This window comes from Martes martes, assembly GCF_963455335.1.
Source record: "Martes martes genome assembly, chromosome: X".
In the NCBI taxonomy this organism is placed as follows: domain Eukaryota; kingdom Metazoa; phylum Chordata; class Mammalia; order Carnivora; family Mustelidae; genus Martes; species Martes martes.
Genome location: NC_137897.1, coordinates 95,694,975 through 95,711,255, shown reverse-complemented (window position 1 = coordinate 95,711,255; position 16,281 = coordinate 95,694,975). Strand labels below are relative to the sequence as shown.

At 37.3% G+C, this 16,281-nt stretch overlaps 1 protein-coding gene across 4 annotated transcripts in view; it reads left to right on the top strand.

The window, feature by feature from the left end:
- Positions 1-16,281, top strand: part of THOC2 (THO complex subunit 2) — a gene marked incomplete at its 3' end in the record, with an annotated part of 114,410 nt that overhangs the window by 12,131 nt on the left and 85,998 nt on the right. For all 4 annotated transcript variants that reach the window (XM_080831202.1, XM_080831201.1, XM_080831200.1 and 1 more), the window contains exons 2-4: positions 5,204-5,262; positions 11,362-11,453; positions 13,690-13,741. In XM_080831202.1, coding sequence (XP_080687328.1) covers positions 5,204-5,262; positions 11,362-11,453; positions 13,690-13,741 — 203 coding nt within the window. The remainder of the gene's footprint in view (positions 1-5,203; positions 5,263-11,361; positions 11,454-13,689; positions 13,742-16,281) is intronic.

The window sequence follows — 16,281 nt, the reverse complement described above, 5'->3', positions numbered from 1 at the left end:
CCCTTATCAGTTATATGGTTTGCAAATATTTTCTTCGATTCCATAGGTTGCCTTTTCATCCTCATTGTTTCCTTTGGTGTGCATACAATTTTTAGCTTGATGTCTTACTTGGCTGTTTTTTTTTCTTTTTGTCATATCCAAGAGATCATTGCCGTGGTGCACCTGGGTGGCTCAGTTGGTTAAGTGACTGCCTTGGGCTCAGGTCATGATCCTGGAGTCCCCGGATCAAGTCCTGCATTGGGCTCCCTGCTCAGTGGGGAGTCTGCTTCTCCCTCTGTTTTCCCCCTGTGTTTTCCCGTAGGAATTGCATAGTTTTGGATCTTAAACTTATGTACTTAATCCATTTTGAGTTGGTTTTTATATGATGTAAGATGTGTCCAGTTTCATTCTTTATTTTTCAGTTCAGTTATTACAGTCTTTTATTTTTCTTTAAGTAGGCTCCATGCCCACTATAGGGCTTAAACTCATGACTCTGAGATCAAGAGTTTCATGGTCTACTGACTGAACCAGCCAGAGGCCCCACTTACTACATTCTTTTGCTCCCAAAATTTGTTCGGTTCCTTTTAAATATTTTCTATCCTTTCATTGAAAATCTTTTATTCATGCATCATTTTCCTGAGCTCATTGAGCATCTTTATGATGGTTATTTTAAATTCTTTGTCAGGTAACTCATGTATCTCTAATTCTTGAGGGTCAGTTTTTGGAGACTCATTTTGTTCCTTTTATTGGGCCATCTTCCCTGTTTCTTTACGTTCTTTTAAATTTTGTGTTTGTATGATTATATTTGAGAAAACACTCCTCTACCCCAGTCTTTGTGAACTGCTGCTTAGTACAGGGAAAGGCCTTTACCAATGAGCCTGGCTGTAGATTCTGGGGCCTTCTCAAACCTTTTCTCTGGATATATCTTGGACTTAATGTGTGTAGATTCCACATTAAAGGAATTTTCCAGTTGTCCTTTTTCAGAAGCTTGTATTCTTTTTGTATCCTTTGGTGTTCATCTGTTGTACTCTGGGTCCTATGAAGTAGCAGCATACCACTCAGCTCGTTTCTGTTCTTGGTGGCCCCTAGGCAGCTTAAGTAGGATGGGTGCCGTCACTGCCCTAGGTCAAACTAAACAGAAACCAGTCCTTCAGGCAGTCCCCCCAAAAGCCGGAATGTTGGATACTCTTTTCTCCCCCGAGGGAGAGGTTGCTGAGCTGCATTGGTTTTTGTTTGCTGTACTGTGGATTCTCTGAATCTGCAGCTTGCCACCCAGCTTTTTTTTGTTGTCAGCAGGCCTCAGGCACCTAGGGTATATAAGGTCCCATCTGTTCTTCAAGATGTTCAGGAAAGAAACTAGTTCCTCAGGCAGCCCCTACCCCAAGTCAGAATGTTCGTTGTGAAGTCCTGTCTTCTCTTTCTATCCACAGGGGGAATTTGGGAGCTGGGAGGTTTTTTTTCCCAATCAGGTGGTGCTGTGCCGGGAGGAGGGACTGTGCTGAAAGGGTGACATGAATTTTTCTGCTGGCTTTGATGCAGTTGGTTTAGTGCTCAGCTAGGGTGCAGGAGCCTCTTAACTGGTTTCTGAATTTCTCATGAAGGGAATTGGTGTGTGTATTTGTTGTTGAGTTGGTGTTTCTTTGGGAGGAAGGAAAACCTGGGGCTTCCTGTTCTGCCATCTTGCTGATGCCACTCCCATCAAGTTCAAGTACCTTCTTAAGTGAAACTGGCTTTTGTTTTGTGAATGGTCATGAAAAAGAAAATAACTTGGTGACATCTTACATGGGACTGGCTTTATTCTCTCCTTTGATTTCTTTTTTTTTTTTTAAGATTGATTTAAGAGAGAGAGAGCATGCACATGTGGGTTGGGAGAGAGGCAGAAGGGGAGAATCCCAAGCAGACTCTCCATTGACCGGAGAGTCCAGTGTGGGGCTCGATCTCAGGACCCATGAGATCATGACCTGAGCTGAAATCAAGAGTCTGATGTTCAACCAACTGAACCGCCCAGGTGTCCCTCTTTCTATTTCTTGATCACAAAGAATCAATGAAGCAGTTTGATGCAAGTGCCTTGATATGTTAAGGTGCCTGCAGACTTTCCTTCCTTTTCTTTTGAACTGTTAGTACAGGGGCACCTGGGTGGCTCAGTTGGTTAAGTGTCCGACTCTTGATTTTGGCTCAGGTTGTGATCTCTCAGGGTTGTGAGATTGAGTCCTGTGTGGCGCTTCGAGCTGGGTGTGGAGGCTGCTGAGGATTCTCTCTCTCTTCCCTCTGCCCCTTCCCCCTCTAAGAAAAAAAGAAAGGAACTTTTAGTGTAAATGTTAATACTGCAAAAAAGGGAAATTAAGTGTTAGTATTATTATTAATATGGTTTTGACCTTGCAGAATTCTAGAAAGTGTCTTGGGCATCAGGGGTTTGTGAACCACACTATTAGAACTGCTACTCTAAGGGTGCCTGGATGGCTCAGTTGGTTAAGTTACCTGCTTTCTTCTCAAGTCATGATCCCAGGGTCCTGGGATCAAGCCCTGTATCGGGCTGCCTGGTCAGTGGGGAGCCTGCTTCTCCTTCACTCTCTGCCGCTTCCCCTGGTGTGTTCTCTGACTTTCTTTGTCAAATAAATAAATAAAATCTTAAAAAGAACTGCTACTTTATGAAATTATAATGCTTCCTTTCTATTCCTATTTTTAAGTCTTTTTTAAAAAATAGTGAATGGTTGTTAAATTTTGTCAAATGTTTTTTATGTATCTGTTGAACTCGTGTGATTTTTAAAAGCCAGTTTAATGTGAATTAACTTGAATGAACTTCGTGTGTTTGGGATAAACCCACATAAGTCTTGATGTATTTCAATAATATTTTTCCATTTATCTATATATTTAATACTGCACGTGTTTAAATACAAGCCACTGTTATTATTAACAGTTAATATTCATTTAGAATCACCCATATACTTGCCACGTTTTCCTCATTTCTTGCTTTAACGCTAAAGTTCTCTCTGGAATAATTTTTATTCTGCCTAAAAAACGTCTTTAAGTGTTTATTTTAGTGTGTGAATCAGTTATTTGTTTGAACTTCAGTACTTATTTTGTCTTTTTTTGGAGCTTGGAACTTTGTTTTTTGTGTATAGAATTTTAGATGGGCAGATACTTTGTTTTAGCGCTTCAGATGTATCTTTCATCTATATCTTGCATTCTTTGGTGTTGTTGAGAAGTCCTGAAGAACTTTTTTTTTTCCTCAGGTGCTTTACTGATTTGTCTTTGGGTTTCTCTAGCTTTATTATGATGTTCCGGTTGTGGACTTCACTTCAGTTGTAGAAAACTGAATTCTTGGCTATTATTTCTTCAAAAATTGTTTTTGTCCTGTTCTCTCTTTCTGGAATTCCAATTAAGCATACCTCTTTTCACTGTGTTGTGTGTATCTATCCTTCTTTACAATGTTTAAATTAATCTAATGAAAAGGTATTTAAAATACAAGTTTTTTTTTCAATTTTCAGATTTTTTGTTTTTAAACTTTATTATTGGAAAAAAGTCTCATGAGAATATAGAATACTAATGAAGTCATCAATCAGATTTGGTAGTTCTCAACTGCTGGCCAATCTTGTTTCACCTATAACCCCACCCATTTTCCCATTCTCATTTTATCTGTGAATATTTTAGTACTATCTTTTAAAGATACATTTTTAAAAAGATTTTATTTATTTATTTGACAGACAGAGATCACAAGTAGGTAGAGAGGCAGGCAGAGAGAGAGGGGGAAGCACACTCCCTGCTGAGCAGAGAGCCCGATGCAGGACTCTATCCCAGGACCCTGAGATCATGACCTGAGCCGAAGGCAGAGGCTCAACCCACTGAGCCACCCAGGTGCCCCTAAAGATACATTTTTATAAAATTTATAAAATCATTTTTTTGATGATTTATTTGAGAGAGAGCATGAGAGAGAGAGAGAGAGAGCTGGCGGGGGGGAGGGGCAGAGGGAGAGAGAGAGAAAAACTCAAGCCCACTTCTTGATGAGCGCAGAGCCCATGTGGGGCTTGATCTCATGGCCCTGAGATCAGACCTGAGCCAAACCCAAGCGTCAGATGCTTTAACTGAATGTGCCACCCAGGCACCCCCAAAGTTTATAAGATCTTTATAAAATATTCCAGTTGATTCAGAAATACTAAATTTTTTAAAAAGATTTTATTTACTTGAGAGAGAGAGAGAGAGAGAGCATGAGAGGGGAGAGGGTCAGAGGGAGAAGCAGACTCCCCGCTAAGCAGGGAGCCTGACGCAGGACTTGATCCCAAGACTCCAGGATCATGACCTGAGTGGAAGGCAGTCGCTTAACCAACTGAGCCACCTAGGTACCCCGATTCAGAAATACTAATTAAAAAAAAACTTGTTTAAAACAGGATCCAAACACCGTGATTGATGTATCTCTGAAGGCTTTTTTACCCTGAGGATTCCCCAGCATCTTTAATTTGTCCTTGTAGTGTATTTTTTTTTCAGATTTTTAGATTTTTTTTAGATTTTATTTATTTGATATATATAGAGAGAATACAGGGGGAGCAGTAGGCAGTGTGAGAGGGAGAAGCAGACTCCCTGCCGAGCAGGGAGTCTGATGTGGGGCTTGATCCCAGGATCCCAAGATCATGACCTGAGCCAAAGGAAGGCGCTTAACCAACCTAGCCACCCAGGCACCTCTTGCAGTGTTTTTGTTGAAGAGACTGGGTCATTGTACAGAGTTTCCCACAGTTCAGATTTAGGTTCATGACTTTTTTTCCCCTTAAAGACAACTTCATAGGTGGGTGGTGTATTCTTTCATCATGATTAGAACACACAAAATGTTTCAGTGTCTCTTCTTGTGATGTAAACAGCTATTGATAGGTGCTTAGATCCTTTAATTTATTAGGGATCTTTGAATGATGATGTTCTTCTGTCATTCTTCCTTTATTATCTGAAATACTTCAGTACAGAGACATTTCTTATCAGTTATTGGTTCGTATGTGAAAGGCAGAATAAGTGCTTGATTTTTATTCATTTCCAGTTTTCAAAAATAATGATTGATTTACTAGCATCTTCGAGTTCTGACCAATTAGGGTTTTTAGGTTTGTTTTATTCCCATTATAAACTAATAGATTTAAACACATCTGATAGGTTTCCAAATATTTTTAGTTGATATAATTTGCTCTCTGAGGGTCATCTATATTAGGATTGGAAATGAATGCAGATTATTTCTGTTTTATTCTAGTTTGCATTTGTGCCGGATCCTCAGTGAAAATAAAAGCCATGATAGTTCAACTTACAGAGGTAAGACTTTTAAAAGTATCATAGCTATTATTTTTGGCTTGGTGAAAATTAATAGATGTTCTGTTTTCTGTTAAATTGTTATGAATGAAAAACAAAAGATAGGAGATAGTTCACATTGTATAAAGCCTTTATGAGAGTATAATTAGGATTAAAACTATAGTTATAGTAAGACTACATATTTCTGTATATAGATGTTTGATCTGCATAATAGTTATGTATTGCTTGGCTTTTATCCTTATGACATGGTGTATTTGGCCAAATATCAGCAGTTGCTAGCTGTATTAAAAATTACACAGGCTAGCTATCAGTCATAAACAGAAGAGAAGAGCTAGCATGGGAAAACTATTCTGATCTTGTTTGCATTAGGAAATTTCCAGAAACTGAGGTGGTGTTTTTACTAAAGCTGGTTATGTTTAGGTAGTATCTGGGGATCTTATTAAAGGCAGTTGTCATGGAAAACATTAAAAGCAAAGGAGTTGTTTACTGCATATCACAAGTATGATTTATTAAGTAAGATGTAATTAAACAGGATGTAAATTTTAATTTTAAAGGCTTTTACTGTTTAGCATTTATTAATTTAATATTAGGCATTTGTATTTAGAAAAGGAGGGGCAAAAACAATTATGTCTAGTAAGTTTAAAGCATTTTCATATGCAGCTTTCACTGAGGGTAGAACCAATAACAGTTTTTTTCAGTCTGGAAAAAATAATTTATAACCAGTAGTCTATTTTAAATAAAATTTATTATAGTTATTTAAATTATGCCTTTGTGAATAGAAGATTAAAAACTTTTTAAAAAATATTTTATTTATTTATTTGACAGACAGAGATCACAAGTAGGCAGAGAGGCAGGCAGTGGGGGGAAAGCAGGCTCCCTGCTGAGCAGAGAGTCTGATGTGGGGCTCCATCCTAGGACCCTGAGATCGTGACCTGAGTCAAAAGGCCAGAGGTCCAATCCACCGAGCCACCCAGGTGCCCCTAAAAACGTTTTTCTGTAGATAAATTTACTTTTGTTTTATCAAAAATTAAATATTATCTTAATATGAGAGTGTATACTTTAAAGAACATTTGAATTTTTGAGTGGAAAGCACTTTTTAACAAATGAGCCTTTTTGTTTTTTTGTCATTTGGGTAAGACCTGTGTTAACATTACTAGCTTGCACCCCCAATTATTTTCCAGTTTAGCCTGCTTATAAAGTTGCATGATCTTTCATAAAGATTTCTGAGGTTGCTATAATGCCTTTTAAAAAAAAAAAGATTTTATTTATTTGTTTGACAGAGAGAGACATAGCAAGAGAGGGAACACAAGCAGGGGGAGTGGGAGAGGTAGAAGCAGGCTTCCTGCTGAGCGGGGAGCCTGATGTGGGGCTCGATCCCAGGACCCTGGGATCATGACCTGAGCTCAAGGTAGGCGCTTAAGGACTGAGCCACCCAGGTGCCCTGTAGTCCCTTTTCTTTGAATAAGTCAGTTGACTGCCAGGATTGTAAGAAAGTAAAGAAAGACTCCTTCCTAAAAGCATTTGGGTACTTAACTTTTTTTCTTCTCTATGTTTAAAACAAGTTTATAACTTCTCAGTTAATTTTGATCTTATCTGTGATTGAAATCTTATCTGGGTAAAATAAGAGAAAGAATTTTCAAAAAACTGAAATAATGTAACACAGGATGATTATTCTTCAGTTTTAAAAGGGACTGTATGGATCTTTAATACCTACCAGATTATTGTTAATTTGCATGGTTGTTCTGATTCATGTATGAAACCAAAAATAGTTATGAGTGTGGCCTCATTGACTGAATTGCTGCTGCTGTCTTTTACCTGCCCTTGCCTACTTCCACAATACATACATTCTTTGGCTGATAGCTGCCGACAGTCAAGCTTTGGTCTAAGGGTTTCATTTGGTGGTCCATGCAGAAAACTAAGAATGTCATTTCTTCAGACTTTTCCTTCGTTCTGTCTCAGGGGGATTGAGTTTGAGCAGTATTCCCTGAGCCCTTTCCCTTTCTGCCCCTGCCTTCTCAGTATCCTTTGCTCACACTACTTCTTTTTTATAAATCCCTTCCCCCCAGTAAAATGATATTGTAATGATGGCTGGTAAACATGAGTAGTCCTGACATAACCAAGAACTAGTGTCTTCTGTGTTGAAATCCCACAAAGAATCTCTAAGAATTTCTAGAAGTCCCTTTTACTTGTGGCTGTCCTTAAAACTACGTTTTCTGAGGGGTGCCTGGCTGGCTTAGTTGGAAGAGCATGCAACTCTTGATCTGCATGTCGTGAGTTTGAGTCCCACTCTCGGTGTGGAGAATACTAAAAATAAAGGAAAAACCCTACTTTTTCTGAAATGTTAGCATTAAGATAAAATCTTTTATTTATTTCTGTCTATAATTATAAGGCTTGTTAAATTTTCCTCCACATTGTAAATGTAATTTTTTTTCAACTTTAGTATAGATTTTACAGAATTTTTGGGGGTTAGCCTTGGTAGTCTTAAAATACCACTTCTTGGGGCGCCTGGGTGGCTCAGTCAGTTGAACATCTGCCTTCGGCTGGGGTCGTGATCTCGGGGTCCTGGGATCGAGCCCCATGTGGGCTCCCTGCTCAGTGGGGAGCCTGCTTCTCCCTCTCCAGCTCCCCTGTGCTTGTGTTCCCTCTCTCGCTGTCTCTCTGTCATAAATAAATAAAATCTTTAAAAAAAATACCACTTCTTGTTTCAGTGGCTAAAATACAATAGATGTTCCAAACCATTTAAATGGGCATTTAAAAACATATGAATTGGGGACTGCCTTTGCTGTTTTGTGGATGACATTATGATTGTTTTCATGTCACTTAGTGTCAGCAAAATGATCTGGGCTATTTGTTCTCTATTTTAATCTCATTCTCTGATTAAGATTAGAATTTCCTCAGCTCCTATGAGCCCATATTCTTCTGGGAATTTAGTTTATGTTGTTTAGCTGTTTTGTCCTTCCAAGAGCAATTTTTTTTCTTAAACTTAGTTATCTGGATAACTTTAATTTTATTTATTTATTTTAGAGGTAGCATACACTCGGGGGGGGGGGTAGAGAGAGGGAAAGAAGCAGACTTCCCACTGAGTGTGGAGCCTGATGTGGGCCTCAATTCCATGGGCCTGAGATCATGACCTGAGCCGAAATTGAGTCAGACGCTTAACCCACTGAGCCACCCAGGCGCTCCTAGTTTTTAATTTTTTTTTTAAGATTTTATTTATTTGTTTGTCAGAGAGAGAGAGCACAAGCAGGGAGAGTGGCAGGCAGAGGCAGAGAGAGAAGCAGGCTCCCTGCTGGACAAGGAGCCCGATGCAGAACTCAGTCCCAGGACACCTGGATCATGACCTGAGCCAAAGGCAGCGGCTTAATCGACTGAGCCACCCAGGTGTCCCCTAATTTTTAATTTTTGAAAAGATTTTATTTTTAAGTAATCTCTACACCTAATGTGGGCTCGGACCCACAACCCCGAGATCAAGAGTTGCATACTCTGCTGACTGAGCCAGCCAGGGGTCCCTGGATAACTTTAAAAACAAGTGCCTTATTTGTTATAAAAGCATTTTATTAATGGAAATTGAAAGCATGAAATCAACTTCATATTTCTACCATATTACCAGATAGAAAAGTTTTTCTTTGCATTTTAGCTTTTATATAGTTTATTATAAGTATAATGAAGGCATACTTATGAAAAGGGTATAGAATATGTTTAATAATGAATTCTTCAAAAGAAATTGAAATACTCTGGCTGTATTTCTTTTTTAAATTTTTTTATTTTAAAGATTTTTATTTATTTGAGAGAGGGAGTGAGAGAGAGAGAGAGTATGAGTGAGCACACAGGTCGGGAGAGGGAGAGTCAGACTCCGCATTGAGCAGGGAGTCGGACATGGGGCTTGATCTGGGATCATGATCTAAGCTGAAGGCAGATGCTTAACTGTTGGGCCACCCAGGCTCCCTCTGGCTGTATTTCTTTTCTTTCTTTCTTTCTTTCTTTTTTTTAAAGATTTTATTTTTTTATTTGACAGAGAGATCACAAGTAGGCAGAGAGGCAGGCGGAGAAAGAGGGGGAAGCAGGATCCCCGCTGGGTGGAGAGCCAGATGCAGATGTGGGATGCGGTTGTGGGGCTGGATCCCAGGACTCTGAGATCAGGACCTGAGCCTAAGGCAGAGGCTTAACCCACTGAGCCACCCAGGTGCCCTCTGGCTGTATTTCTTTAGCAGATAATTTAGTGGACAAATTTATTTCATTGTAAAATACTGTAAATTAATAACATTGTAAATGAGGTTGTTTAAAGGGTTGATAAAAGTTTTGATTTCTACCCTGTTCCTTTTTTATGACAAGTAATCAAACTAAGGAAGAAGATTTGTATTTTTTAATTTTTTAAATTTGTATTTTTTTAAAAAGATTTTATTTATTCATTTGATAGAAGGGGAGACAGAGAGGGAACACAAGCAGGGGGAGTGGGAGTGGGAAAGGGAGGAGCCGGCCTCCTGCGGAGGAGGAGCCCGATGTGGGGCTCCATTCCAGGACCCTGGGGCCATGACCTGAGCTGAAGGCAGACGCTCAACGACTGAGCCACCCAGGTGCCCCTGAGAGAAGATTTTTAAGTATTTGATGTGTTTTTTTAAAAGATTTTATTTATTTATTTGACAGACAGAGATCACAAGTAGTCAGAGAGGCAGGCAGAGAGAGAGGAGGAAGCAGGCTCCCCGCTGAGCAGAGAGCCTGATGCGGGCTCGATATCAGGATCCTGAGATCATGACCTGAGCTGAAGGCAGAGGCTTAACCCACTGAGCCACCCAGGCGCCCCAAATATTTTATGTTTTACTTGCTATTTTGCCCTGAAAGAGTATTGATTCCCTTCAGAAGGATAAATTGACTTTATTTTACAGCTGTTTTTAGAGCTACTTGTTTTTCTACCTTTTTTTTAATTAAATATAGGCGACACATAATAAATTAGTTTCAGGTGTACAACATAGTAATTCAACAACTCTGTACCTGTACATTATGCTATGCTCACCACAAGCATAGCTACCATCTGTCACCGTACAGTTGTTCTACTTTTAATAAGAGGAAGGAGGTAAAGTTTTCAATGTGTAGAACTTAAGAAAAATATGGCCAGAAGGAGGTATTCACATGACCATTAGCCCCCCCACCCCCCATTCCTTCTCCAGGGAAGGAAGCTATGGTAATTGTGAATGAGACTATTTGTAGTTGACAGTTCTCACAGAACTGCCATTTTCTTTTGTATGTATGTATGTATGTAATTATTTTAGTTTGAATTCTTGTGGAACTAGAGGAGAAAAGATCTAGATTTGGGGAGAAATTTCTCTGAGAGTAGGATATGGATAAAAGTTGATTTTATGTTGACTGCTTTACCCATTGTCAATGTAGCACTGAGATTAAATTGACTATAATCTGAATATATTGAAAAAAATCTGTGAAATTTGCTGGTGAGAGAAATGGCTACACTAGTTTATATCCACCTGCTGGAATTCCATGCAGTCATTGAAAATAATTTTGGAGACTTTGGTAGCATGATAAAATACTTCAAAAAGTGTTTATGGGGGAATCAGAGTGCCAAGTGATGTGCACTGTGATTGCAAATATGTAAAATATGTAAATACATTGAAAAAGATTGGAAGGAAATGTTTTTTTTTTTTTTTTTTTTAAAGATTTTATTTATTTATTCGACAGAGAGAAATCACAAGTAGGCAGAGAGGCAGGCAGAGAGAGAGAGTAGGAAGCAGGCTCCCTGCTGAGCAGAGAGCCCGATGTGGGGCTCGATCCCAGGACCCTGAGATCATGACCTGAGCCGAAGGCAGAGGCTTTAACCCACTGAGCCACCCAGGCGCCCAAGATTGGAAGGAAATGTTTAAGCAATAGTTATAGTAGTAGAGTCAAGGTTAACTATTTTCTACTTTTAGTGTTGTGTTTTTGTGAAAGTAAAAGGGAAAAAAATCTGCTAGAGAAAAGCACTAAAAGTATATTTTTCTTATTATTTTTGATATAATTTCGAGAAGTAGGAAATACAGAAGTCTTCCCTCAGAAGGACCTACCTTTTATGTTTAAGAGATTGTATTCTTATACTCTTTCTTTTATGTTCAACAGATTTCCAGCAGGCTCTTTATGAGTTATCTTACCATGTCATTAAAGGAAATCTAAAGCATGAACAGGCATCTAATGTTCTTAATGACATTAGCGTAAGTATATACACACACAAAGACACACATACGTTTTTAAAATTTAATAATTATTACATATTTCTTTTTGCCTTTGATACAAAGATCCCTAAAGTATATAATTTGCATTTTATTTTGTTCAAAATTATAATAGTAAATGTTTTAAGGCAATATTGGTAAGCTCTTGTTGCTAGGATGAAATAAAGATATTCTAATCTTTTTGTCTGATTGTGAGTAAAGCAGAAAATGTTAGGTAAGCTCAGAGGGCAAAAAAAAAAAAAACCAACCCTGCCTTGTAACAAAATCACGATATACTTAATTAAAAATGCTACTATAAAAATAATTTGACTAGAATATTTTTCTCCCAGTGTAGCATATCAAAACATTTTTTGTTTGCAGTTATGTCTAGAAATGAAATAAATTTTAAAATTTGAGAATTAAATTATTTTAAATGGAGATTGAGTAGTTCTAGCTAATGCTCACTAGATGCCAATTTTCATTTGTTTCCTGTTAGAAAATATTAGTAACTAGGGTTTTTCCTAAACTTTACATGATTTTTCTGTCTCACTCTTTTATTTATTAGAGAATTTAAGTTAGATTCAGACCAGATACTTTTCATGGGTGTTTGGTATTTGAATTGTAAGATGAGCTCTCAAATTGTAAGGGTGTTGATTGTAAACCAGTAGTTGAGTTTCTTAACTTATTTAAGTGGTATATTATTCTATTATTATTAGGCTGGATTTTAACCTTATATAAATTAAATTATCTATACAGTTGAGAGCAGCTTTCATGAGTATTATCGAGGTGTAGGACCTGGAGCTTGACACCAGTATGAATTTCCCTTGTGCTGCTTTAAGCTTCTCTAGCTTTTTTTTGTTAGGATAGGTAATCTCCTTCATACGCTTTCTGTGCTTTTCTGAGGATAGTCACAAGGAACTTCTCTGTTTAGCTGTTGTGATTTTTTTTTTCCCCTACATACTGAAATGTAGTTGAGCAGTTGAGGTTCAATATGAGTTTCTTTTTTATCCTTAAATTGTCTCTATCTGACCACAGCAGTATTAATGTATTAATTCATGTTGGAGTAGTCTGTTTTTTTCAACAACTTATATTCCATATTGAAAACTGTTGTCTTGCCCTTTTCTTTAAGTAGCCTGAGTACTTGGATTCAAGTAGACATGGCAGAAATTCATAGCCCTTAAGAAACTTTTGAGACTAAAGTGGTGTGCAATTAAGGTTCATTCATTCTGTAAATTGGCCATTGGTATAGTCTGTTTAGGATTCTGTTCTAATGTTTTACCCATTTTTTGAAAATGAACAGTCCAAATGGACTTAATGCGTATTTTGTTTTTACTTAGCTTCCCCTTTCCTTTGAGTCTTTATATACACCTTTGCAGCTGGATTGTCTTTCTCATGGCTTTCTCATAGTCCCATAGTCCCCTGCCTTAGCCATGGAAGCGTATCTTGCCTGTCTCTTACAGCTGCCAGTTTTATTGTTAGGATTATATTTCTTTCCTTTACTCTCTGAAAATAGGCTAGTCTTAAGGGTTGCTATAGTGCCAGCAAACTAATTGCAATGATTGAACTTTGATCCTTACTAATGGAAAATCTTTCTAAAATTGGGCATGGGAGTAGGAAGTCAGGAGACAAATCTAGAATAAATGCTGAAGTTTTCATCCAGAAATGAGGGGAGAATTTTGGCTTAGTTTCTCCAAAGGCTACAAACATCAGTGCATAAAGAAAATAAAGATGGATTTTTGGTAATTGTTTTCATCTTCAAAGTATCTTGAGTTATGGAATGACAACTTGTAATTGTTTTTGTGTTTTTTAGATTTCTGTTCTGATACCACTAGGACTTTTGCATAAATCAGTGTTGATTCAGGCATGAGCACATTTAAAGTTGTAGATAAAAAATGTACCATTTTAACAGTAGGTTTAAGGTACCCAAATTCCGGTGGTTTCTAACATGAAACTTCATTGGAAAAGTGTCATTCATTAATGCTCTTTAATACTTTCTCAGGTGCATGTTAGGTTTTTTAATCAAGTTTTTTATCAGTTTTTTTCATGGTAGACGTTTAAACATTTTTTTTCCAACTATTGTCTCTTTCTGTTTTCTCTGTATTATGAAACTTGAATTTTATTATTTAGGGGTGTTGGGGTTTTGTTAGGTTTTAAGTTTTACTGAAGACTTATTCTGAAACCAAACTTGCTAGTGTGCTATTCTTGTATTTACTATGAATAATTATATTTTTATAATTAGGAATTTCGTGAGGATATGCCCTCCATTCTTGCTGATGTATTCTGCATATTAGGTAGGTATCAGACCTTTATTTCACCTGTAAAAGTGCTGTTTGGTAGATTAATATACTGTGTTTAGGTAAAATGTTTTCTTTCAAATTTGTAGAAACTAGATTATATTGTTTTTTTAATTTATAGAGAATATAGTGTTATAAGTCAAATGTGAGTATGATCACTGTTTATGAACTAGCTTTGGACATAATTTATAATTGAAATAGTTTGAGTTTTGAAGAATGTATGTTTATATAAAATTGAGCTAAATTAAGTCATTTCAAGTAAAAAAAAAGCTAAGTTTTTTGAAGTTCAGTTAGTCTGAATTACTCAGATTTTAGTACCCACATAATTAATCTTACTCAGTGGAGGTTATCAATGAATGTCAGAATCTCAAACTTAGGACACTCAAGAGGTATTTACTTTGTATTATACTCTTTTGATTCTTCTTAATTTTAGAAAGAGCAAGAAGAGCCAAAGTAATCAAAAGTACTTTTGTTTTGAGGATGAGAAACCAGCTTTGGAAATAGCAACTTCTCTATTTGTCCAGAATAAATAAGAATTTATGCAAGATAAAAAAGGATATTTCTTTGACTTAGAACAAAAGGTAGTGTCCCTCCATGGGAAGCATGGATTTAAAAAATAATGTATATTATAAATTTATTTCTCTTAATTTTAGATTTGAATTAAAATAACTTTGAGCACAGTTTTCCCCATCAGTGTTATGCTTTCTAAAACTTTGATCTAAGAGAAACCTTTACCAGACATTATAATATTCACTTTAAAATTAAATAAGACATCCTCTGAGAGTTTGTCAAGCTGGAGTGAATTAATTTAGCTCATTAGTCTTAATTCCTAGAATAGATAGGTTACTTAAATGTCTTACTGAGAATCTGGGAATTTGATCTCATCAATTCTGAATGCCTGGTGCTTGATCCTTCAGGATGTTTAAGATTTCATAACAGCAATAATGTCAGAACAGGTCAAAATGTATGTGGACTGTGAATGGTAAATGAAAAGAGCAGACCACTGATGGGGTGACCGTATGTCCCACTTTTGTTTTGTTTTCCCTGGCATAATTAATAGCATCTTATTTCAATTTTAAAACTGTCCTGGTTTGGATATAAAGTATAAGTTCGTACTGTCTTTTGAATTGATTTATGCCAGCAACAACAACAAAACCTTATAAATTTAATTTCTTAAAGCAGGTGCTAAAGGTATTATATTATGTTACATATAAATATAACTTGAAACAAATTTTAAAACAAAACAAAAATTTAAAAAAATGTCTTTACTATAAATTTATAGGACTGAAAGAGTGATTTGTAGGTAACATTTTGTGGAAGCTTTTGTTCCTTGATAGTGTCAGGAGTATATTTTATGTCTTCGGATAATTATCAGCTATCAGTTTACTAGTAAGTTGGAGTAACTTCTTTATTGATTTATTCTATTAGGATATATTTTCCCTTTGTAGTTACTTAGTAATATGAATTATTGTTACAAGTCATTGCTTTTTATTATTAACATAAATTTATGAGGATGTTTGGTTGCTCTTGAGAAATTTCTTTTAGCTGGTCAGTTTTTTTTTTTAAAGATTTAAAACAAATTTATTTATTTGACAGAGGGAGAGAGAGAGATCACAAGTAGGCAGAGAGGCAGGCAGAGAGAGAGAGGGGGAAGCAGCCTCCCTGCTGAGCAGAGAGCCTGATGCGGGCCTCGATTCTAGGACCCTGGGATCATGACCTGAGCCGAAGGCAGAGGCTTAACCCACTGAACCACCCAGGTGCCCTAGCCAGTCAGTTTTTGTAAGCGAGATTAGAATGGCAAACTTGGAAAGAGAAATTTCCCTCACCTGTCCCCTCACTCACCCACCTTCACCGTTAGCAGAAAAAAAAATGGTCGAAGGATGACTCCAGACCAAACTAGGGGAATAGGAGTAAGAATGGGACTACCTCTAATAATGATACTGCGATAATAATGTAGATGCTATTTTGGGGGCACCTTCTATGTTCTAAGCATTGTGTTATGCATTTAATTTCATTTTAATCTTTACAGCAGCTTATGTAAAGTAGGTGTACAGATCAGAAAATTGAAGCTCAGAGAAGGGATTTTTCAAGGCCACATAGCCAGTAAAGCAGGGTTTGAACCTGGGTCTTTCTGGTTCCAGAGCCCATAATTTTTTTTTACTATATCATGTTGTCTTTCTGGTATTTTAAGAGTTATAAGAAAGATCATTGGTGTACTTTCCTGGTTAAGGTTACAGTTTTCTTTAAAAGACTATGTAAGGGGGTACTTGGATGGCTCAGTGGGTTAAAGCCTCTGCCTTCGGCTCGGGTCGTCGTCTCAGGGTCCTGGGATCGAGCCCCTCATCGGGCTCTCCGCTCGGCGGGGAGCCTGCTTCTCCCCTCTCTCTCTGCCTGCCTCTCTGCCTACTTGTGAACTCTGTCAAGTAAGTAAGTAAGTAATTAAATAAATCTTAAAAGAAAAAAAAAAAGAACTATGTAAGGATGAGGGGGCCCGAGAGCTATATTAACCTGGAGACGGAAGTCTGATGTAATTTGAT